We start from the raw sequence: 25,949 nt of genomic DNA, 5'->3' as shown, positions 1-25,949 counted from the left end.
GAACTGCCTACCCTGTGCTCAGTGTCATGTTACACATTGGAGTTACAATGTTGAAGAAAACGTTTCGGTAAACTATAAATTGATCCCATCTTCTTCTATAAATTGAAGAAGAAGACATACTCATGATGATTTTCCAGGAGAAATATCAATGTAAAAGGTTCTTGTTTAAAGAAGAGAGGGAGAGTTATAGTGGTCCTCTGCTTACATAGTAGAATTTTAAACCTAGTCATATTCTTCTGAATTGGGAATCCTCTTCTCATTGATACTTTAACAGCAAAAGTATTAAAGGAAAGTTGGAAAGACCTTTGAAATTTCATAAGCTACAGATATTTCTGTAAGCACTCAGTGACTGTACATTTGTAGCTCAAGAAGCTTTGCTTTTCTCTTTTCTTAGCTTTTTTCAATGTCCAGTAGAAAATTGTGCTTGAGTATCAAGTACTACCATATGGTACATGATTTAATTTTAGTTTTTATGTCAAATTTTATAAAATATTTACTGAAAGCAAGTAATGCCAACAAGCTTATCTTAATCTCAGAAGCTTCAATCCTAATTACTCATTTTTGGTGCCCCATTCTGAAATCTGTTTCTTATTAGGCTTTTAGTTTCAAGCTCAAGAAGAGTGTAAAGGTGTATTAAAAGTTTTAGTGTTCAGACTTTTCAGTCTACCAACTCCATACATAGATGGTTATCCAAAAGACGCAGTCAGGTGCTCAGAAAATGCAGGGATATTTATTGTAGTGACTTATAATAGGGACAAAATTGGGGGTAGAAAATTGTTCAACCCTGGAGGACTGGTTATAATTATGGTTCAAAAATATCAAAGAATCATATGCTTCTATTTAGAAATAATGTTCTTACAGAGTAATGAAAGGAATGTAAAACAGTCATGTTCTATTAAGTGTTAAATAGGTTTGTAATACATGCCGTTTGGTTTTTAAACACTCACATACATAAATATAAAAAATCAGAGACATACAGAAAAAAGACTGTAAGAAAATATACCAAAATGCTAATAGTGACAATCTGGAGGTGGGGTTATAGGTATTTTTCTTTCATACTTTATCTACTTTCCAGATTTTATTCAGCAAAAATGGATACTTTTTTTTTTCTGCTTAAAGTAATACATGCATATGTGTGCATTGTATGTGTGTACACGCATATTTACAGAACTGTGTAGCCAAGTTCTTAACAATGTAATAAAATGCTTTCAAGAGGACACCCTTCTCTGGGCAGTCACAAGAGTGACTCTGATACAGAAAGCAAAGCCTACATGGGCTCATGCCTTGTGCAATGAAACTGCTACCCAGGCCTGTGGACAAAGCCTTCTTGGAGTGGCTGACTGTGAATCCCCCACTCTCCTGAGCCACTAGGAGGCGCTGTCAGGCAGGGGACCAGATGCAGTGATTGGTCCGCATGAAGAACAAGATGAGGCACAACTGGAGTTTCCTCTTCATTTAAATAAATATAGAACAGCAAGGACAATCAGAGTAGGGTCATTTGGGAGAGTTAAAATAATTGTGAAAATAATAAACACATTTTTCCCTTTTGTTTTCCAGATATTTTACCCAGAAACAACAGATGTCTATGACCGGAAAAACATACCAAGAATGATATATTGCATTCATGCACTGAGGTGGGAAAAAAAATACATTTGAAGTCTAGGAAGTAAATTTAAATAAAACGACAATTTCAGTTTTGAAAGAGAGCTCTTTTTTTTTAATTTCAAGTTTTTTTTAATAATCTGAACTTCTTTTTAAATTGAGTTCTAAATTTGCTGGTATAAAATGAAGGTAATTGTCACATAAAAACAATACTTGAACTTGAAAAATATTTTTCTGTTTTTTTAATCCATTTCAAAACAGAAAACCAGAAAATGAATGAAAGACCTGTGAGTATAATAAGGAGAAAATTTTAATTGAAATTTCTAGGAATCTGATAATAATGTGCTACCATACTCTTCAGTTATGATCTACTTTACAAATATAGCCAAAATGCATCAAATGAACAGCTTTAATAGTCATACATTTGGTTTTCATACTCTTAAAATCATTAGCTTGGCTCAATTCTTAGCATAGATTAATAAAAATCACTATGAAAAAGTCTTTTGAACTTTCATTCACTGGAACTTGTACCGTAAGGGTAAAGAAGAAACTTAGACGTTGCTTTAAATTAGTCAAATCGCGATACATTCATTTTTTTAAAGCAATTGTTTGATATCTTAATGTTTTTAAATATTGAAATTCTATGAGTCACAGATTGTTTCTTACCTTATTGGCCTGGGAGCAATGTGATTTTTAGATGGTAACAAAAATGATTCTAAAAATCTAGTTTGTGTCTGTTGTCTTGTGTGTACACAGGTAATGGCTGGAAGGCTTCACGTCTAATTAAATTTTAAATTTCTTTTAGAACATCTGCCTTGTGTTTATATCACTAGAAGTCATTTTCCTGGCACCGTCTTCAGCCTAGAGGTTTATATTAACTTCTTCCTGGCTTTCTTCCTCTCCAAAGGAGAAGATTTTTATAATAATTCATTACAATGCTGGCTTACTAAAGAATTTCGATTATGTCAAATAATTTGATTCTCCCACCCCATCAGTCCTTACGAGATTTCTTTGGAAGATGACAGTTGCTTGAAATACAGACCAAATGTAGGTGCCTATTCTGTGATTTCCTTTTACTCTAGTAATTTAGGACAACTGGGAAAAAACCGCTTCTATGCCTGCCCCCTCATATGTGGCTAGTATATCATTATTCCAGCAGGTTTTCTAAAAGCTTTTTGTGCACAAGTGCTCATTTTGAGGAATATTATCAAATGTGTTGCCCAACATTCTTGGTCAAATGCTTTTCAGTGCCTAGAATCATCACTTAACACTTCGTGACCTGCTAAGCCAGCCATTAGTTAATCATTATGGTATCCATGCATCAGGGTGCTAATCTCCAAATCCGTAGCCTGCTCATGGGTGTCTTCTGTAAGCTTAAATTGATTTCCTGCAGCGGACACCTGGGGTGTTAATGTAAGCAGCTTATAAAGAAATGGTGCGCTAAGTTCCTTTCTGGTGATGTCACTGTTGTAAAGAAGTTACAGAGAACAGCACCGAGGCTTACAAATGTATGCCTGCCATAGTTTTAACAATGGCTTGAACAGCTTGGTAAACAAAGAAAAGGCAACTTCCTGCTTTCTCCGACAGTTTTTCTCAGGTATTTAGTTACTCATCCTGGAAGTCTCCGTTACTGGAGCAGATTCCTGCCGAATGTTATTCACCAGATCTGACCTTAAGTAGGAATTTTTAAAGTAGGATCTTGAAAAGCAATATTCTCTTAATAAACAGCAGCATTCTCTGGGAGACTCTCCTTCACTTTTCTCTGTTCTAAACGTACTGTCTGTCTGCTCCTTGATGGGGAACGGAGAAGTCTCAGGTGTATCTAAAGTGTTTTCTATCAAAACGTTTTCCTGCTATGGTTTAGAATGCAGACGAGGCTGATATTCTGCTCTGTTGGGCCGGACACATTTGGAAGCTGGGTAGCAGAGCCATTTCATAAGTACAGTGGGTTTGACCTCACTGCATGATTAGAAGTGGTGCTGAAAATGAACAAAGACATCCTCAGCCGTTACATCCTGGCTGCAGATACGGCAGTGTTGTTGGTGTAGAGAGTTGGCATTACCTGCCAGGGAATTAAGCAGGTCAGAAGTTCTGATTCTAGATCAGGAGCCAGGCAGGAAGATCCTCTGCCTTCCTCCTGCCCCAACCTGTGGGCCTGACTTGATCTACAGAATTCACGCCTGGCCCTGCCAGCTGGTCTTCTGTTCCCTGTCTTCTTTTTTTTTTTAACATCTTTATTGGAGTATAATTGCTTTACAGTGGTGTGTTAGTGTTCCCTGTCTTCTTGATTTGGGCTTAACAACCTCATTAAGATGCCCTGGGTTCTTGCCCTTGCTTCCTGCTTGTGTCTACTTTTCCCTTTTCCTGCCTGCCTCACCTTTTCACTTGATTTCTAACCCCCGTGCCCAGGCCTGCCATTCATCACTCTCTCTGTCAGTTCAGCTGGGTGTTCTCAAGCCCAGACTCCAGCTAATGTTAGCGCAGCGGCCCCGCTGGGAATCCTGAACTCTGCCTAATGTAGAGACTCACCTCAGTAATGAGTGGCCTCATGCTCTTTTCAAAGAAATGTTTATCATCTTTTCCTTATTTAAAGTAAAAAATACGTTCATTGTAGGAAACATTGGAAAATTTGAAACTGAGTCCCCCTAAGACCGCGTTCTTCTGGCAAGTTTATGATTAACCTCTCTATCTAAAACTTTATTCACTTTCTTATCCTGCACCTGTTCCCCCTCAAGATTGAGGAGTCTCAAAGAAAAGGGTGGATTAAAGCTGAGCAGGACCCTCTAGGGCCTTCCTGGGTACAGAACCCCCTCCATGTCCCCTGTCTCTTGTGGACAGAAAAAAAAGACTTTTGTTTCCTAGGCCTTCCCCCAGTTCCAAAGAGCAGTCTCAAGGAGTAAATGATTAGGACACAGGACTCCTAGTTCCTCCTGAAGGGATATGGATAACAATCTGACGCATATCTCTGAGTTCTGCGGAAACTAAGACCCTCACCCAGGTAGAGGATGGTGACTACATGCTGAGCATAAGCGTGTAGACCTCAGACTGGTTGGAACCAGAAGATTGAGATTCCCAGAACATCACCCTGTTACCTCCCCACTGAGCAATCCAAGCTGATCCTGCTTTTTAGGACCCTCTCCCCTAACATTGTCTTTAAAACCCTTGCCTGAAAGCCATCAGAGAGTTCGGGTCTTTTGAGCACGAGCTGCCCGTTCTCCTTGCTTGGCCCTGCAATAAACCTTTCTCTGCTCCAGACGCTGACATTTCAGTACCAAGTGACAATGACTGTTTGTAACTATTTTGGTGTTTTGGACTTAAAATATATATATGGCATGTTTTCCTTTTGTGGCTTAATTTGGAATATTTAAAGCCTGCACAATAAAAGGAGCCACCTCATGGAGTGAGAGCCTTGCTAACGAGTTACTACTAATTTTTTTTCTGTCTGGAAGCCATGGAAAAGAAGACTTTTTGCCTGTTATTTATTGCTCAATGTATTAAGCAACTGTTAAATGTTTAAACATTATATAGTTCAATTCCTTTAAATTATTAAATTTAGAAGATTGCTTTCTTTTAAAAAAATTTTTTTTTTTTTTTTTTTTTGCGTTAAGTGGGCCTTTCACTGTTGTGGCCTCTCCCATTGTGGAGCACAGGCTCCGGATGCGCAGGCTCAGCGGCCATGGCTCACGGGCCCAGCTGCTCCACGGCATGTGGGATCTTCCCGGACCAGGGCACGAACCCGTGTCCCCTGCATTTGCAGACAGACTCTTAACCACTGCACCACCAGGGAAGCCCCCCCAATTTTTTTTTGATGTTGACCATTTTTTAAAGTCTTTATTGAATTTGTTACAATATTGCTTCTGTGTTATGTTTTTTGATTTTTGGCCACGAGGCATGTGGGATCTTAGCTCCCTGACCAGGGATCGAACCTACACCCCCTGCATTGGAAGGCAAAGTTTTAACCACTGGACTTCCAGGAAAGTCCCGGTAGACTGCTTTTTTGAACACCTCAAATACCTTAAAACACAAGTAAAACGCCCAGATACATTATTAAAAACTTACTACACTTAAACCTATCCTAAAAGATCCATAGTACAAGTTTCACTCATATTTTTGTTATCTATCCACTAATTTTTTTTTAAACAGGAAGCTTGCTAACCTCTCATTTTATTGTTATTTTTATTTATTTATTTTTGGCTGCTCAGGTCTTAGTTGCAGCATGCAGGATCTTTCGTTGCAGTGCACGGGCTTCTCTCTAGTTGTGGCATGCGGGCTTAGTAGTTGTGGCACGTGAACTAAGTTGCCCTGCAGCATGTGGGATCTCAGTTCCCCAATCAGGGATCAAACCCACATCCCCTGCATTCTAAGGCAGATTCTTAACCACTGGACCACCAGGGAAGTCCCTCCACTAATTTTGACTCATCCTAGGGCTATAATATTTTGATACCTACCCAGAGTTCACATGGTTACCAGAAACAGAATACCTCTTCAGACCCACCCAGGTTACAGATCTGGTTTCTAACCAATTTCTAACCAATTGTCAGTCAGAACATGGTGCCAGTTTGGGTTCTTCTCCTAAGGTGAGTCCAGCCTTGGCCACCAGGCATCAGACTCAACTTGATTTGTGAAATCAGCCAGACCTTGTCATTTTTCTGTCTATGGCTTTCGGGTAGGTTTTTATTTACCATCCAGTCTCCACCCCCTGTCACCCAGAAATGATTTTCTTCCACGTCTTACTTGGCCAGTGTTACATAACCCATTGTCCTGTCATCATGATGTATTGGCCTGGTGTGTTAACATTATTAAAAACTGATGCATGCCTTTTGAATATTTTCTTGAAATTAGTTGGGCATTCTAGAGGTTTCTCCCCCGGGAGATGAGGGATGGACTCTGCTTGATGCTCTCTGGGACCATTTGGCCGATAGCATGTGGGATCCCGTTTCTGGATCCTCTCTCTGCTTGGCTATTGAGTGTGACCATCAGTGCTGAACCCTCTTTTCATCTGGCTATTTTTGTCACCACCTGTGCTCCTCAGTCTGTTCTTATCTTGGGACACTTCCGTGGTTTTCCCGACTGTTTGGCTTACTCAGAGTTCCTGGTCTTTATTCTTTCTTGTAGTATAAATAGTACAAAAACAAGCACATATTTATACACTATAGACAGACATAGAAAAAAACAAAGCCCCTGTATTTTAATGACACTTCCCAACTTATTAAAATCCATACACATATCATGTGTGTCTTATTTTATCTCGGTATTGCAACTTCCTTTTCGTATTCTTCACACCATTCTCCTTTGAACATCGTTTTGAACTCCAGGCCTTTCTCAGATCTAACCAAGATTAGTGTCTTCTTTTTTGATGAACCAGATTGCTTCCGTTTTGTCCTGGGACCTCTTTCTGGCCAGCTCCTTGGTCCTCGTAGCTCTATCCCTTACATTTCTTTGAAATATCCTTGCTTTGTGGTCACAAGAGGATGTTCCGATCCTGCCCTGATTATTCCTGCCTTAAGTATAGAATCAGCTACCCTTCAAGGATTCCTTTTAAGGTCATGTGTGTGTAACAATTTTCCTAGCTTAACGAATGAGGGTTCTGGATTCTTCTTTCTTACTGAATAAAGTTTATTTGACAGTTAAGATTCTGCTACACTGACAGCAACAAGGTAAAGGCATGCCTGCCTCCCCTCTGGGTAAGGATGACTGTTCCTGCTACAGATTATGTGGCTGCTGTCCAGCGGTCATGTTTTCAAATGCAGTGAAGATACCCAAATAGCACACCTTCGAGGCTTGAATTTGTGAAAATGGCGGTGGCAGCTGCACTTCTGGTTGGCCAGCTGTTCCGAGTACCCTGACTGTTTTGTGAAGAAGGCCTTGTCTACCAGGTCTCCCACAAGGTCAGGTGGCTGCTTTGCTAACCAGGTTGCCTTTGAACCTGTTCCTCAGGTACAAAGTTAATGCATATGTTTTCTTGTCCTATACTCCCTTCCCTTGGGACCCTTTTCCTGTTAAGAAACCAATTGATGCCTTATACCAGATTGCTTGCATCTCGGACAGAGAACATATTTGCCTTTATGAATAGCTTCCTCGAGATAGTTCCTTAACCCCAAGGACAGACTGTAATCCTGTTTTCTCAGGAGGGAGATCTAGAGGTGGCAGGGTTTGGGATTAAGGTGAGGGAGGGCAGCTGCACCTGCCATATCGTTCAAAATTCACTGTTTGTACCATCTTCTCTCTCCCTCTTCCTATCCCAATTTAGTATTATGGCTCTACCTTTCCATCCTACTAAATTCTAAGCTGTTTGAGGCTGTAAACCATGTCTTGTCACCTAACACAGCACATGCACCATTGATTCCAACTTGAAGTCTCTGGAGTTTGTGTTTTTAACCTTTCAGTTGGTTTAACTGAACTTATTTTTCTATGATAAGACTGCCTCAAGATTCCCTGTACTTTTTATTGAAAGTTAGGTATAGAATGCTGGATTTTGACATGATGTTAATAGGGACACATGTGACTGTAAGATGGAAACACAATTTTGTCCTGTGGGTAAAACCATTTAAAACATGGAGTCAGTAAGGGGAAATAGTAAAAGATTCTTAGTGTTGAAAGTGGGGAAACCAGTGTGGTAGGTTATTAATAAGTGGTTTGTATGAAGACTTAAGTACCAGGATAATAGCAATAATAAAAACAAAGACTAACACTTACTGGGCTTTTAATTACGTGCCTGACACTGTTCCAAGTACTTTACGGGTATAATCTCATTTAATTCTCACGACATACCTTTTCTGTTCACACTGCTATTAGTCTCATTTTATAACCACAGCAGTTGAGGCACAGAGTGTCTGGCCAAGGTCACACAGCTAGTGGCAGAGTTGGGATTCACACCCAGGCTGTGTGGCCCCAGAACCTGCACTGTTACTGAGGCAGCCAGTCATTGGCCTCCAAAGAGAGTCCAATATTTCCAGACTACTCAGAAAATGAAAAGAACAGTGGCATCATACTTGAACTTCAGCACAGGTCTCTAAGCTGTTATATTTAGGATATTTATAAAGGAAGAATCCCAGAACTTCAGAACTGGAGGGACCTTGGGATGTTGAGTCCAGATCCTTCATTTCACAGATGAGAGAACTGAAGGCTTAGGTTATGTGACTTGCGCAGAGTCACACATCGAGATATTGCCAGTCTGTGGCCAGGATACAGGGCTTGACTCCAGTTCCGTCTTCTTTCTGGTGAGCCATGAGGCTTTGATTTACAAACATTCATCTCCCATGTTATAGCATAAAATGAACTACGTGTGATGTGCTCCAGAAAAGCTGAAATAAATTCAGCCTCTGCCTTTTAAGTTTGTATTTTATTACTGTAGCACCTCTTAATGTATATATTGAAAGTAGTAGAAAAAAACTCTAATAGGTTTGTGTGTGTGTGTGTGTTTTACTTTCTTTATTGCTTCCCGTACTTGAACTGATATTATCAGTACAAATGGGAGCACATGGGCCAGTGAGGCTTTTGCTGCCTTAGGGCAACCCCTCTGTAACTGGCCTCTCTCAGCAACACAAATGTACTGTACCTTTAGTGTGATAAAAAGCTAGCTATTTCACACCAAGTGCTTTCTTATACATGGGAAGCAATGGTGACATTAATTCCTCAGCTTCCTTTAGAATGCTGTCAGCTTCTTTGTGTTGCCCATTAGGCACTAAAGCTGCTTAATAAATTCAGCGTTGAAGAGCTCCAAGAAATTGGTGATTGGGCAGGCTTCTTTTTTATTTTTACGACTAAGATTCTGGATTTCCTATATACTTCAGGTAATGAATTCCCTCATTTGAATTTAAATGCTTGGGAAGGAGTGGGCTGCTATTGCTGGTTCTTTTCATCATGGGAATACTGAATAAGTTCAGTTTCCTAAGTAAACATTTGCCCCTTAGACTAACTTGCTTGGAAGCACCTCCCACACAGATTCGGTATATAAGTCCCACACTATGAAAAGTCATCTTTTCGAACTTCAACCTCAGAGATAAAGTAAATGTTGAGATCTTAAGCCAAATAAAAAATACACATTAACATTTAAAAAAACATTTTTGATGAAACTGTGTAAAGGCAAATGAGATTTCTACCTGATCCTGACTAGCTTAGGAAAAGCTCATTTGAGATAAATCTCACTCAGTTTTTCTATTCAAAAGGTAACTAACTTCTCAGCTCCACCTTGTGGTAACTTTTAGTTAAACCAGGATGTTTGCTTATTGTGAGATTTACATGATACAGCATACAATTATACAGCATACAGTGGAGAAGTAAAATGTATAATCAGAAATAGTCTTCTAATTTCTTTAGTACCATAGGGGAACATTAACACTTTTGTTAGTGTAATTAAGTTAGTTCATATTACCAACAAACCTATGTTTTGTGGAAGACTAAATACCTTTATTTTAGGGACAGCACAGTAGAGTAAAATATTTTTTGTACAGTAGATATTCCATAACTAATAATTAAATGAATGACCGGGCAAACAAAGGAGATGCGGTGGAAACAGTTTTGTCAAGATATTTGAGCATGATTGTCTTTCTCTTTACAAAACTGACATGAAATGGCTAAAGTAGTAGGTTTTATTTTGTTTTGTTTTTTTAAATCATCTGCAGTAAGAAAGAATGCTATCCATTGATCAGAAAATTAGATAACCCTTGACAGAAAGCAAACAGATAGGTTTGGATTGACTGAGAAATAAGACAGAAGACCACAGCCCAGAAACCACTGAGCCATTGCAGCAGAGCTCAGAGCTGCTGTGGGGTTTGCTCCAAGCAGAGATGGAAAAGGAGAGCCCCTAAGCTAGCAGAACTGGGCTTAGACCCGCTGAGCCCTCTGCTCCTTCCCTAAGGCAGCAAGTGTAGTGGCTGATGGCAGGGTAGCACACGAGTACCCAAGGTAGCTAATGACTGCAGGAAGACACAGGGAACCCCAATCTAAGAAGACAAGACACTGGGCACCCTCTGGGCATCAGCCCCGTTGTTCCCCTACTGTCTCCCTAAGGCTGGCTTCTGTCATGGGGACCTGCAATCAACAGTGACAAGCAATAAGTCAAACCTTAAGACTTCCCCAAATCAGGAAATACCAGACATTTGAAGGAAACCAACGCTATGAAAGAGGAATTACATTCAACAAACAGAACCAACACCCAAGGAACAAATGAAACTAGTAAAATATGTACACTTAGTGAGTCATTCATTTCATCTATTTAGCAAATATGCTTAGACATAGCAAAACCAAAGATAAAACTAAGAAAGAGGAAAATTGGATGTAGATTAATTTAGAAAAGAAACTAATAAAATTTAGTTATCTAAACTTTTGGTGCATAATATGAAAATTTAAAAATACATCTAGGGGACTTACCTGGTGGTGCAGTGGTTGAGAATCCACCTGCCAATGCAGGGAACACGGGTTTGAGCCCTGGTCCGGGAAGATCCCACATGCCACGGAGCAACTAAGCCCGTGTACCACAACTACTGAGCCTGCGCTCTAGAGCCTGTGAGCCACAACTACTGAGCTTGCGTGCCACAACTACTGAAGCCCACGTGCCTAGAGCCCGTGCTCTGCCACAAGAGAAGCCACCACAGTGAGAAGCCCGCGCACCGCAACGAAGAGTAGCCCCTGTTCGCTGCAACTAGAGAAAGCCCACGTGCAGCAATGAAGACCCAACGCAGCCAAAAATAAATAAATAAAATAAATAAATTTATTTTTAAAAAATGCATCTAAAATTCTAGATTATCTCAACATTACATAGGTGGGGAAATAGAAGTAGAAATATATTAAGGATAGTAAGTATTCATTAGCTTAGGCTTTGATGCAAGAATAGAAGTTTAAAGTATGTTAAAGCTAGCAGAATATTAATGCAATACACATCATAAATACACACATATATAAAATTTGTTAGAAGACATTTTATGGGTGTCCCCTAGTTAAATTTTACTGTTGCATTTTCAAAGTTTTTCCCACTGAATTATTTTTATTTATTTTTTGTCAGTTCAGTTGTTGTTTTTAATTTAGTTGTAAAAGGGAAGAAGAAACTACAAACTACAGGTACTGTGAAAGAATGGAAGTAATAAAATGATACATTTTTGTTAATTTATGGATCTATTTTTATTTTTTCAAGTATGGCTTGATTTTATTTTCCTAGAATTCTTTTGTAGCTTTGCCATACCTGTCTGTTTAATTCTGTTGAATTTTGTTCTTCCTGTTACTAGAAAGGAACGTGTGACTAGCTTGACATTTTATTTGTTCCACATGACATGAGCTCCCTTTTACCTGGAATATTTTTCCCATGTGATAAATAGTGAATTGGTTCATAAAATATTATGGTCTTGGAAATGTCAGCATACTAGTTTTAATTACAGTGACTTGTTTGGCATGAACCTTTGGTAGTAAAGTCTTTAGCGGCTGTATAGGTTTATATCCTTGACAGTCTCTAAAGACCTAGAATTTGAACTAAGGAATGGGGGCTTCCCTGGTGGCGCAGTGGTTAAGAATCCGCCTGCCAAGGCAGGGGACATGGGTTCGAGACCTGGTCCAGGAAGATCCAACATGCCACAGAGCAACTCAACCCATTCGCCACAACTACTGAGCCTGCGCTCTAGAGCCCACGAGCCACAACTACTGAAGCCTGTGCGCCTAGAGCCCATGCTCCACAACAAGAGAAGCCACCGCAATGAGAAGCCCGCACACCACAACGAAGAGTGGCCCCCACTTGTCACAACTAGAGAAAGCCTGCATGCAGCAACGAAGACCCAATGCAGCCAAAAATAAAATAAATTTTTAAAAAAATAAAAATAAACTAAAGAATGTATCCTGTCTTTCTAGCTTTGAATGATGAATACATAATGTCTGTTTCACATTGAATGACTTTCAGAGTCTAATATGTTTTTCCCTTGTGAATAAGATATGAATATCATATTGGAATTTAGTAGTAAAATTAAAATTACCGTATGTTTAAAATGTCATTTGTTCATTGTCCTTTGGTTGTGGTTTTGAGGGAAAAGAGGGGAAAACCAGAGAAAGGTAAATCCCCCCAGAAAACAATCTTGAAAATTCAAAAATTCATTAATATGCATTTCCTGGAAGAAATGGAAATGGCCAAATACGAGAATGAAAAATGCTTACCCTCACAATGAACAAAATGTAATGTAGACTTAAATGACATTTTTTGGCTACCGATAGGTAAGGTTTTCATTGATAGAGTCGGGTGCTGTTAAGGGGACACAGAAAATGGCGTTTTCATGGATTGGTGGTAGAATGGGGCCATGCCCATCACCTGGGTCTTAGGTTCAATTAAACATTCAGACTCTCATGACTGCCTGCCTTATGTCACGTTGGTTAGCAGATGCTCAGAAGGATAGAGCCAGCCAGGAAATGCAACCTGCCAGCAGGACAGCATCAAGTATTTGCTCTTCAGTGGGAGGCTTCCCAACACCCCATGTAGTTGTGCACACAGCCATCTAGAAGCTGTTCTCTTTGGTACCCCAGGTGATAACTTGGGTGAGAAGGAGTGAGACTCATATTGGTAGTTGCAGAAGGCTCCCTGGCTGTAAGCCTCAGTCCCCAGGAGCCAGTATCTATTGCAACAGCTCCATAGCGTGGCTTCCAAGTTTCCTGCGAGAAGTGTGCCAGTTATAAGAGTCACTGAACTTAGGAACACCTGCAATGTATAAAGCCTATTTATGATTCCTTCTAGTCAAGATGAAATTTCCCAGTCAGAGGTTGTTTTTCTCCTAAGCCATGGTGCCTGGTAGCATGGTTGTCAGTATAGCTTTATTGCGTTCTTGGGGGAACAGAGCTAGAAAGTTAAACGTCGCCTTCTATTGCAGAAGGGAAAGGGGTTTTGTTAATCCTTTACTCACAGAGAATAAATGAGTATAATCTCTTTCCAAGAACACAATTTGATAAAATAGATTGAAAGCTTTGTGCATATATCCTTTCAATTTGACAATTTTGTTTATAGGGATTTATGTGATGAATAAGATATATGCACAAAGGTGTATCTATATATGTAGGTTCACTGCAACATTATTTGTTATAGTGGGTAATTAGTGACCATCTAAATGCTCAGCAACTGGTTAAGTAAATTATAGTACATTCATATTATAGAATACTATGAGTTTATGGAATAGATATTTCTAGAAACAACATTAAAAGGATTTATATCAAAATATTTAGTGTTTAACTCCAGGTGATGATTTCCTAATGTATTTTTTTAACCATGGATCACTAATTTTTAACTTTGATCACATATTGCTTTTCTAAGTGATTATTTTTTACAGATGGTCAAAAAATTTAATTTCAGTGTATGCCGCTTACACTGATTAATCATTCATTTTAAGAGTTTTCATTCCATTAAGAAGGCTTGATCTTCAGCTCCTTTAATGAAATTTTATATTTTATAAACTAAGATCTATCTCACATCAACATCTGAAGTGAGTCTTGAAGTACTTCAAACCATCAAAATCATTCTCTGTTCATTTTCCCATATATGTTATATGTAATTCTAACTTCTTATTAAATCTCCTAAGTTATAAATCTGTCAGAACTGATATTAAGTAAATACAGAATTTTTTAGTTGGGCTGTAGAATTAATCTGGGGGGCTGGGAAGGTTAAGACAAATATGGATCAGAAACTATGGCTCAGTGATGAAGTGAAAAGTCCTATAACCATATCTTTTCATCTTCTTTGGTAGAATTTAGATGTCAGACTCCAGCTTCTTTCGTCCAATTATAGGCTGGTTGGGGACCATCATTGCTTCCTATTGAATTTTTTAAAAATGTGTACACTTTGCTCTGCATCTTCCATTTATTAATATATCCACATCATGGTTTGTCTTTAACATCATTCCATCCACCAGTAGTCTTGCTACTCTAGTTACTGTTTCAGAGTGTATAAGACAAATGTTTCCTCAAGGGTTATATGGTACTTGGAGGCGTATATAGGAATGAAAAGGAAAATATAATTTGAGCTATATTCTAAACAAATTAAAATCATGTGTTGATAATATCCAAAGAAATGTTTACTGCGTTTGTTGCTTGCTGTTTTGTGTTAATTGTGTTTCTTTTTCTCCCTACAACTGGGTGATTAGGTTAGTTGGCCCTGTGGAAGTGCTGTGTACTGCAGAGGACCAGTCTTTGGGACATTGACTGGGCTTCTAGTCCTGGTCCCACTAGGGACTGTGTTACCTCGGGACTCAGTTTCCTCATCTGTAAGATGAATGGATTAGATGAGATGATCTCTTCGGTGTTTCTCAACTGAAAAAGCCCTTAAGATTTATGTAATTTCTAGCTCTAAGATCTACATGATAAAGTTCCTGACAGTTTTATGGTTTCTCTTTCAGTTTGTATCTGTTCAAACTAGGAATTGCACCCCAGATCCAGGATTTGTTGGGCAAAGTAGACTTCACAGGTACTATTCCTTATCTTGATAATTTTTTACAATATGGTTATTAAGAAAATGTAGTAATATTTTTTTTTCATTTCGATATTATTGATTCCCTTTTTTTTTTCTTATATTGATCAGAGGAGAAAACTTGCTTTTTATCTTGTTTATACTCTATAGGGTTTCTGTTTCCCCACATTTGTGAAATGAGAACCCAAGGCTGGTTTCTTCCTAAGTTTCTTGTTTAGAACTGACCCCATGTTCTTGATGAAGACATTTCTTAACACAAATATATTCATTCCTGCCTCCATCTCTGTGGCTTTCATTGATTTTTTTATTGTTGTTCTTTTTCAGAGGAGGAAATCAGTAATATGAGAAAGGAGCTTGAGAAATACGGAATACAGATGCCATCTTTCAGCAAAATAGGTGGTATTCTGGCTAATGAACTGTCCGTGGATGAAGCTGCATGTAAGTCTACTTAAAATTCAAACTTGCCAATGACGTGAGACTTAACCTATTCTTGATTTTGGTTATAAGAAATAGAATATTTAGAAGATATTATAAGCACCCTAAAATTTTTTATTATATGTATTATAGATGGTTAATTTGAGCACATCAGAACATAACCAAGTAATTAACTTTGGACTCTAGACATCCACTTGTGTAATGTGATTTAAGACGTTAGAGAAATGTCTTCATTCTCCAGAACATTTCTCTGCTGCGTCCTTAAATTTCAGTGGCAGGGTACTCACTGCTGTGAGTCTTTCCATGTCAACCCATAGTACTTGATTCATTTTAGACGTCCAGTGCAAGTCGAATAAATGAATAGGCATTACATAACAGACACCGAGACAGGACCCAAGATAGATGGGCAGATGGGGAGGTTGTCAGAGGGATGCTCTGTGATGTGTCTGAGGTCTCTCTTTTGAATGCTTTATCGGGCCCCAAGAAAGAAAGTAAAACTGCTTAAGTTCTGCAGGGCTAGTACACCTGCCCATGTTGTCTTTTGTTGATAAAGTTCTTTTTTTCTCTTTACTTTGCAGTGCATGCTGCAGTTATAGCCATTAATGAAGCTATTGAAAAAGGAATAACCGAGCAGACCATTATAACACTAAGAAACCCAAATGCAGTTTTGACTTTAGTGGATGACAACCTTGCACAGGAATATCAGAAGGAACTCTGGGAAGCCAAGAAGAGAAAAGAGGAAAATGCAAGGCTGAAGGTATTCAATGAGATTCTGAGTGATCAATACAGTAATAAGCATAGTTATGCATTGCTAGTTTGAAAAAGCTGTAATGTTACAAGAGATTTTATTTTTTAATTTTATTTATTTTTGGCTGCGTTGGGTCTTCGTTGCTGCACGCGGACTTTCTCTAGTTGTGACAAGTAGGGGCTACTCTTTGTTGCGGTGCGCGGGCTTCTCGTTGCAGTGGCTTCTCTTGTTGCGGAGCACGGGCTTTAGTAGTAACAGCACGCAGGCCCTAGAGCACGTGGACTTCAGTAGTTGCAGCACGTGGGCTCAGTTGTTGTGGCACACGGGCTCAGTAGCTCCGCAGCATGTGGGATCTTCCCAGACCAGGGATCGAACCCGTGTCCCCTGCATTGGCAGGTGGATTCTTAACCACCGTGCCAGCAGGGAACTCCCAGCAAGGGATACTTTTAAATTTGCTGGCTGTGGTCTCTCTAGCCACAGGCCATTGGTTTGGGTGAAATGTAAGGGTTAAAGAAGACCATGCACTCCATAAGGAAATTAGGTTTCTTTTTATGATGAATATTACAGGTCATAAGGATGGAAGGTCATGATGAAAACTTACCTAGAAGGTGTAGAAGCAGCAGATAAAGATCTTCCCTTGTTGGGTATCACCAACCTTGTATTAGCCGACTTACCTTCAGATTTATTACTAGAGGCTAATAATTGGGTGTGGTGACGTTTAGAGAAGATGTTTTTGAATCTGCTTTCCTCATATTTTCCCCATAGTTTCCCCTCATATTTGAGGAAGTGGTTTCTCTCCTCAACAAGGCAGCTGGCTACTGACCCTCACTTCATATATCCCACCTCCTGTCTTATTAAAAACGTTGCACTCCGAGATTCCACTTCCTCGCCAACTTTCCTCTCCTTCAACTCTTGCCATATCAGCTTCAGCTCTATTACCCAAAATAACCCGTTTATCCCAACCTTTTCTCAGTGGGTGGCTTCTGCCAACATTGGCACACTTGCCTCACGCTGCCCCGCCTGCTTTCTATGCTTGTGGTTCTCTTCTGCGTCTTTTAATGTCTCTGCCTATTCCTCCCTCCAAATATAGGGATTCTTCCAAGTCTGTCATTGAATCACTCCTCTCTCTGTTCTTCCTCCGTTGAGCTCATCCACTTGTTGAAGAAATCAGCTGTCAGCTTGATACCAGGCCCTACTAAAGCTCCTCCAGATACCTTCATCTCTGTGTCCCACTGGCTTTGCCCCCAACCACATCAGAAGCGTACTCATCCTCACCCTGCCTTTCTCCTGTGCATGCCTCTTGCTGACTTCCCTTTGGAATGACTCCCACCTTGTTGCTTTTTATGTCCCCCATGTCCCATCCATCACTGTCTTCTGCCTTTTCTTGACAGGCTGACCTCCATCACCTACCTTCTAGTTTCACCACCCTTGCCTTGGCCCTGCCCCTCCTGACCTTGTCTCAGGGCTGTCTCAGCACCTTCCCCATGGGCCCCACTGCTTCCTATCATTCTCCAGGCCACCCCCTCTCAGAGCTAAGGTTGCAAAATTAATCTTTAGCTACAGATCTGATGTCATCCCACCAGAAACCTCCCCTGATTCCCTACTGCAAGTACAGGTCCTCCTGTTGGCATTAAAAGGCTCCAGGATTCCCAACCTACCTCCCCATCTTTTTGGCTAACCCTAGACATACACTCTGTGCTATAGTCCGACATGCCAAGTTTCCCACCTTTGTGACCAAATCCTGTTGTCTACATCCTGCTCTCTCCTCTCCGCCTTGAATATTATTACTCTCTTCTTCAGGCCCTCCTCAACTGTTGTCTCTTCTTAAAGTTTTCTTTCTAACCAAGTATGTACTTCCCTAGAATATATTTTGTTCTGCTGTGTATATTTGTTATTTGTGTTCTTGATTTTATTAGACTGAATCAGATGAAATTGCCAATAATCATCTGGTTTTGATCTACAAAAAAATGGCAATATCAAGTGGTCCAACCTAATGTTTTGCACATTAGACAGTTAGGCTTTTACAGAGAGTCACTGGGTCTGTTGTTCATCTTTGTAACCCTTGCCGGCTTAGCTAACCCTAGTGCCCTGCACAGATCAGGCACTCTTAAATGCTTGTATTGAGTTCACATGAATATTAGCAAGTGGTTTTTAGCACTCTTTAAGTTTTTGCTTTTGAATATCGAGCTTTGGAAATATTTAACTTCAGGAATCAATGAAGCCTTTGTTTTGCAGAATAACTGTATTTCAGAAGAAGAAAGAGATGCATATGAAGAATTGCTGACACAAGCAGAAATCCAAGGCAATATCAATAAAGTCAACAGTGAGTAATGGATCATATAAAGGAAATGGATTCTTCTAGAAGATGCAAATTTTCCTTATCCAAATCTCAGCAAAACTCTTAACTTGTATCCTTGTAAAAATGCCTGATATGATGAAAAATCCACTAAAAGTCAGTCAGTGTTGCTCTTAATTCTGGTGTTACCATCTGCCAGTTTTCCATGGAGCTTTTCTGGCTGTCTTGTCCCCAGTCCATGCAAAGTATCTCAAAGCATCTTGAAGCTAGTTTGACTGTACCTTCCTGTTCCATCATAGGTACAGTGTATGTCATATTTTGAACCTGTCCCTTATTGGGCTAATCTTAAAGGTTATTTAGTAAAGATTATGAGTTAAGGATTGTCATTCCTTGCCCATGATCATGTTATGGCATTCGATTGGAACCGTAAAAGCTATTATTGACACCCCTGCTTTTTATTACTTCCCAATCATTAGTCTGTAGTTTGTAAGAATTGTTTTCTTACAGCTTTTGTAGCTTTGGTGCAAGTGAATAAGACTTGACAGGCCTATAAATCACATGGCAGGTTTGAATCCCGCATCCCTGAGACTCTATGGCGTCACACAGGACAGTTCTCCTTGGTACCTAGTTGTGTGACTATAAAGAACAGAAAACTTGGGTAATTAAAATAAGTATATGCAAGTTTAGATACATTAATTTCTTTATTAGTCTTTTTCCTCTCTGTAATAAAATTTATTTTTACTTGAGGCAGTAAGGAATTCTCTTTGGCATTTATGTCCCCTAGGTCAACCTAAATAACCCATATATACCCAAAAAACAAATACATCAAACACCAATTAGCCCATGTAATTTAATAAAACATCTGAACCGTCTGCCAAGTTTAAATCTGGGGTGTCCACTAATTCCAGGAGTCCTAAACCCTCATCGTAACCTCCTAGATAAGCTTTGAATGTTCTTTATGGCTCTTACCACCTTCAAGAAAACGCACACCTATAGGTGTTACCCAGGAGTTCACTCCTAAGTTGCTGGTAGAGACATATTTTAAAGGCTTCAAACAGTGATCAAGGAGGCCCAGAGAAAATTGATAGAAAGGTCTAGGAGTTAACAACTGAGTGGTTTGAGAATTTACCTCCATTTACAACTGTGGAGAGCGTTAGGATAACTTTTTTTTAAGGGAACATGACGTTTTGAGATGTGTGTTCCTATTCTTTTATTCTTATTAAATTTTGAACATGTTGGTGATGATACATGAAGCACAGTTTCAAGTTTCTCTTTCTGCTCTGTTTGAAAAGTGAGAATTTCATTATGCTTGGCAGAAATGAATTACAGGAAGAAACTAATATTGCGAGCAATACCTCTGAGGTTCATAAGCTTAGTGGGGAAATGGTTCCATAGCTTTGTGCCAGCCTTTGTTTTTGAAATGTTTATAACCACTAAAATCGATTTCTTTTTCATGTTAAATAAAATGCCTTATATAACTGTTTCAATACTCTACTAAATGACATAATTTCCTGACCACAAATTTGATGCCAAAAAGACTATACTTTTTTTTTTCCACTTTTAAGTAAGAGTCATCAGATGATCTGCCCTAATGCATAACCAGCTAAAATATGAAGGGCATTGCAGTGTTTAATGGCTTTACATGCTTAGAACATGATTATTCTGAAGGTTTTGATCTCTCCCCATTGGAAAATTTATGGTCCAGTAATACTAAAAATAGTCTTGAAAAAAATCCTCTAAAGCATATTTTAGCCAGTGACATGACAATGAGACAATTGTATGCTTTAAAATATGTCAGTGTAACTACTTGACGAGCTTTTCCCCAACCATAGAGCTTACTGTATTAAAATGTTAAGGTGTCTACACTTGTAGCAGCCATGGTAATGACAGAAGTGAAAACTTCAATGGTAATATCACGAAATCTGTTGTCAGGGGCTTCAGGTTTGTTTGAACTGCAATCATTTAACTTTGGGGTTTGGTACATGCATTTCATTCACTATATATATTCTGTTAAGATTAGGGCTTGAAATTTTGTTAAATGCAGAGTGTAAAAGAGTGGTTAAGCTTACTTTATTTTTTTAGAAGAAATGGTTCCTTAAGAGTGTTTTAAAGGATATAATTTTTCTCGTAATATTTTACCATCCAGTTTTCCAAACTCATATAATAGAGTTTTCAAAGGTGAAGCAAGATCCTATTCAGAGTAATCAGAGACACAACTGCAAGGCCTTGGATAGCTTTAACAGAGCAGCAAACATGACAAACAACCGCTGACCTTCCTTTCTGGAATTCTTTCATTTATCATACTAGTTCTAAGAATAGAAAAAAGGGTTTGGGTCCTTAGGGTCTTATTCTAACTTATTCTAAAAGTGTAAATTTTCTGGGGTGTGGCATGAAAGCTTGCATTAGTTGTATTTCCTGCTATTAAATGATGTGTCTCAGTAGAAAAGTTATGGAGCATAGCTCCTTGTGAATATAGTTAGAGAAGATAAATTGTCCTCTGTTAAAAAGGGTTAGAATAATCTTAGCTGTAGTCTAGTCATGTATTAGGGAGACAGACTAATCCTGGAAAAGATCTACAGATCTATGGGTCTGTGTTATTTCTACTACCCTGAAGCCTTCTTTATAGGGCAAAGTCCTGCTGGTTCTGTCCAGTTTGCTATTGCCTGGTGGCAGAGTTCATTGCTCATTCTTCTATTTGGTCAGCAAATCCATTTCTGTTTTCTGGAAACTATGCTGAATTTACTGTTCCAAGCACCTTGCATTTGGTCACTAAAATTTGGGTCTCTGTAATCTGAACATCATAACTGGTAGAGACGTCACAGAGCTTCTGGTTGGATCAGATGATGTAAACCAAGGCATTTCTGTGATCGGGGCCTTCTTTTTTTTTTTTTTAAGGTTAAATGATACGGTAGTCTCCCCCTTATCCACAGTTTCGTTGTTTGCAATTTCAGTTACCTGTAGTCAACTGCAGTCTGAAAATATTAAATGGAGAATTCCAGAAATAATTCATAACTTTTAAGTTACATGCTGTTCTGAGTAGCATGACGAAATCTTGCACCATTCCACCTGGCATGTGAACCATCACTTTGTCCAGTATATCCTGCCCTTTAGTCACTTAGTGGCCATCTCAGTTACCAGATTGTCTAGTACCATAGTGCTTGTGTTCAAGTCACCCTTATTTTACTTAATAATGGCCCAAAAGCTCAAGAGTAGTGATACTAGCAATTCAGATATGCCAGAGAAGCTATAAAGTGCTTTCTTTAAGTGAAAAGGTGAAAGTTCTCAATAAAGAAAGAAAAAAATTGTATGGTGAAGTTGCTAAGATCTACAGTAAGAATGAATCTTCTGTGACATTGTGAAGAAGGAAAAACATCTGTGCTAATTTTGCTGGTGGACCTTCAACTGTAAAAGTTAAGGCCACTGTGTATGATAAGTGCTTAGTTAAGTTGGAAAAGGCATTAAATTTGTACAATAAAACATTTTGAGTAGGCAGGATCAAGATGGCAGAGTAGGAAGACCCTGAGCTCACTTCCTGCCAAGGACACACCAAGACTACAACAACATATAGGACAACTCTCTCTGAGAATGACCTGAGGACTAGCAGAACAGCTTTTATAAAATTAAGGATATAAAGGAAAAATGGATAAACAACAAGGTCCTACTGTATAACACAGGGAACTATATTCAGTATCCTGTAATAAACCATAATGGAAAAGAATATGAAAAAGAATATATATATATGTATGTATACATATATACATACATATATAACTGAATTACTTTGCTGTACAGCAGAAACTAACACAACATTGTAAATCAGTTATAGTTCAATAAAATAAAATCTTTTAAAAAAGGATATAAGGGGGCTTCCCTGGTGGTGGCCCAGTGGTTGAGAATCCGCCTACCGATGCAGGGGACACGGGTTCGTGCCCCGGTCCGGGAAGATCCCACATGCCACGGAGCGGCTGGGCCCGTGAGCCATGGCCACTGAGCCTGCGCGTCCGGAGCCTGTGCTCCGCAACGGGAGAGGCCACACGGTGAGAGGCCCGCGTACCAAAAAAAAAAAAAAAAAGGATATAAGGGAAAAACCACATCAAGACGAGGAGGGAAAGAGAAGTGATCTAGTCTGCGCCCATACCCCCAGTGTGTGACCCACAGGCGGAAAGGAAGGTCACAAACATGGAGGTCCTCCCTATGTTTGTGATAGGGGTCAAGCCCCACATTGGGCACTCCAGCCTTGGGGACCAGCACCAGGAAGATGAGCCTACTTAACTGCTTTTTGAAAACCAGTGGGGCTTACTACCAGGAGAGCCAGAGGGCTGTTGGAAACCCAGACGCCCTCTTAAAGGGTTCATGCATATACTTACTCTCTCTGAGTGCCAGCACAGAAACAGCATATTGAAAAGTGCCTGGTGTTCTGTCCAGCCTACCGAGGCTGCACCAGCATGCCCCCTAATCTAACTCTGGCTTCAACATATACAGACTGCATAGAAGCACTCCTACATAAGGGCACACCTTGAAGACCAGGAGAGGTACCTGTTTTGCCTAATTCATAGAGACAAACACAGAAAGTCAAAGAAGGTGAGGAAAATGTTCCAAATGAAAGAACAAGGTAAAACCTCCAGCGTGGGAGAACCCTAATGAAGTGGACATAAGTAACTTTTATGATAAACAGTTCAAAGTAACAGTCATTAAAATGCTCGCTGAACTTTGGAGAAAAATAGAGGAACACAGTGAAGCTTCAACAAAGAATTAGAAAGTATAAAAAGAACCAATCAAGCTGAAGAATATAATTACTGAAATGAAAAATACATTAAAGGGAATCAACAGCAGATTAGGTGATACAGAAGAACACGTAAGCATCCTGGAAGACAGAATAGTGGAAATCACCCAATCAGAATATCCATAAGACAAAGTTTTTAAAAATAGGAATTGTGGGCTTCCCTGGTGGCGCAGTGGTTGGGAGTCCGCCTGCCGATGCAGGGGACACGGGTTCATGCCCCGGTCCGGGAAGATCCCACATGCCATGGAGCGGCTGGACCCGTGAGCCATGGCCGCTGAGCCTGTGCGTCCAGAGCCTGTGCTCCGCAACGGGAGAGGCCACAACAGTGAGAGGCCCGCGTACCGCAAAAAAAAAAAAAAAAAAAAAGGAATTGTTTAGGGACCTTTGGGACAACATCAAGTGTACTAACATTAGCATTATAGGGGTTTAGAAGAAGAGAAAGAAAGGGGAAATGTGTTTGATGAAATAATGGCTGAAAACTTCCATAACCTGGGAAAAGAAACATATCCAGGTCCAAGAAGCACAGAGAGTCCCAAACAAAATGAACCCAAAGAGACCCACACCAAAACATGTCATCATTAAAACGGCAAAATTTAAAGATAGAGAATTTTAAAGGCAACAGGGGAAAACAAAGAGTCACATTTGAGGGAACCTCCATGAGGCTACCAGCTGATACTTCAGCAGAAACTTTGCAGGCCAGAATGGAGTTGCATGATACATTTAAACTGCTGAAAGGAAAAACATAAACAAAAACAAAACAAACAAAAACCTACAACCAAGAATACTGTACCAGGCAAAGTTATCCTTCAGAAATGAAGGAGAAAGAATTTCCCCAATAAACAAAAACTAAAAGAGGTCATCACCACTAAACTCACAAGAAATGTTAAAGGATCTTCTTTACCAAAACAAACAAAAAACAAAACAAAACAAAAAGCCCAGCAAAAACAAAACCAAACAAAGGCAATAACAAGAAATAAGAAAATACATGAAGGAAAAAATCTCACTAGTAAAGGCAAAGACATTTGACCCTTGAACAACACAGGTTTAAACTTATACTTGAATTTTTTTTTCAATAAGTACATTCAGTACGACATGATCTGAGGTTGGTTGAATGCACAGATGTGGATCTGTGGTTACAGAGGGCTGACTATGGGACTTGAGTGTCTGCAGATTTCTGTATCCACAGCAGGCCCTGGAACCTTCTCCCATGGATACCAAGGGACAAGTGTATATGGTAAAGGCAGTGGATCAACCACTTAAAAAGCTAGTTGAGGGTTAAAAGGCAAAAGTCATAAAATCAACTATAGCTACAATAAGTTATTAAGGGATACACAAACAGTTGTAAAATATGACATCAAAAACAAAATGTGGAGGGGGAGTAAAACATGTAGAGCTTTTACAGTGTATTTGAATTTAAATGACTAGAGCTAGAGATACGTTGAGATCTATATATATGTATGTATATAAACTTCATGGTAACCACAAACCAAAAATTAAAAAAAAGATAAAGAAAGAAGAGAAAGGAACCCAAACATAACACTGAACAAAATCATCAAACCACAGAGTTTAAAAGAAAAGAATAGAGAAGAACTACAGAAACCACCAGAAAACAAATAACAAAATGACAATAAGTACATACCTATCTATAATCACTTTAAATGTAAATGAACTAAACACCCCAATCAAAAGACATAAGGTGGCTGAATTGATTTAAAAAAAAAAAATTCCCATCTATTTGCTGCCTACAAGAGACTCACTTCAGAGATAAAGGCAACAGAGACTGTAAGTGAAGGGAAGGAAAAAGATATTCCAAGCAAATGGAAATGAAAAAAAAAAGCAGGGGTAGCAATACACATATCAGACAAAATAGACTTTATTATTTATTTATTTTATATCTTTATTGGAGTATAATTGCTTTACACTGGTGTGTTAGTTTCTGCTTTATAACAAAGTGTATCAGCTATACATGTACACATATCCTCATATCTCTTCCCTCTTTTGTCTCCCTCCCTCCCACCCTCCCTATCCACATGGGGAGGGGGAAGGGTAATCTGGGACAAAGTGAGAGTGGCATGTGCATATATGCCCTGCCAAATGTAAAACAAAATAGACTTTAAAACAAAGATTATAACAAGAGATAAGGAAGGACGTTACATAATGATACTGAGGTCAATCCAAGAGGAGGATGTAATATTTAAACATATATACATCTAACATAGGAGCATCTAAATACGTAAAGCAAATATTAACAGACATAAAGAGATAAATTGACAATAATACAATAATAGTAGGAAACTTTAACACCCTACATACAAAAATGGACAGAACATCTAGACCAAAAATCAATAAGGAAACAGTGACCTTAAATGACTCATTAGACCAGATGGACTTAATAGATACCTATAGAACATTCTACCCCAAAACTGCAGAATATGCATTCTTTTCAAGTGCACAGGAAACATTCTCCAGGACAGATCACATGCTAGGCCACAAAGCAAGTCTCAGCAAATTTAAGAGGATAGAAATTATATCAAGCATCTTTTCTGACCATAATGGTATAAAACTAGAAATCAATTCCAGGAAGAAAACTGGAAAAAACACAAACACGTGGAGACTAAACAGCATGCTACTAAAAAAACCAATGGGTCCGTAAGGAAAT

General features: G+C 39.2%; 1 protein-coding gene across 2 annotated transcripts in view; it reads left to right on the top strand.

Annotated features, from left to right (window-relative positions):
* Positions 1–25,949, top strand: part of IQGAP2 (IQ motif containing GTPase activating protein 2) — a 293,537-nt gene that overhangs the window by 155,252 nt on the left and 112,336 nt on the right. For both annotated transcript variants that reach the window (XM_082837226.1, XM_082837225.1), the window contains exons 5-9: positions 1,558–1,634; positions 14,958–15,025; positions 15,353–15,466; positions 16,042–16,220; positions 18,447–18,534. In XM_082837226.1, coding sequence (XP_082693352.1) covers positions 1,558–1,634; positions 14,958–15,025; positions 15,353–15,466; positions 16,042–16,220; positions 18,447–18,534 — 526 coding nt within the window. The remainder of the gene's footprint in view (positions 1–1,557; positions 1,635–14,957; positions 15,026–15,352; positions 15,467–16,041; positions 16,221–18,446; positions 18,535–25,949) is intronic.

Source organism: Leucopleurus acutus, assembly GCF_964270905.1.
Source record: "Leucopleurus acutus genome assembly, chromosome: 3".
Taxonomy (NCBI): Eukaryota; Metazoa; Chordata; class Mammalia; order Artiodactyla; family Delphinidae; genus Leucopleurus; species Leucopleurus acutus.
The sequence above is the reverse complement of the archived record's forward strand: the minus strand, read 5'-3'. Positions and strand labels throughout refer to the sequence as shown.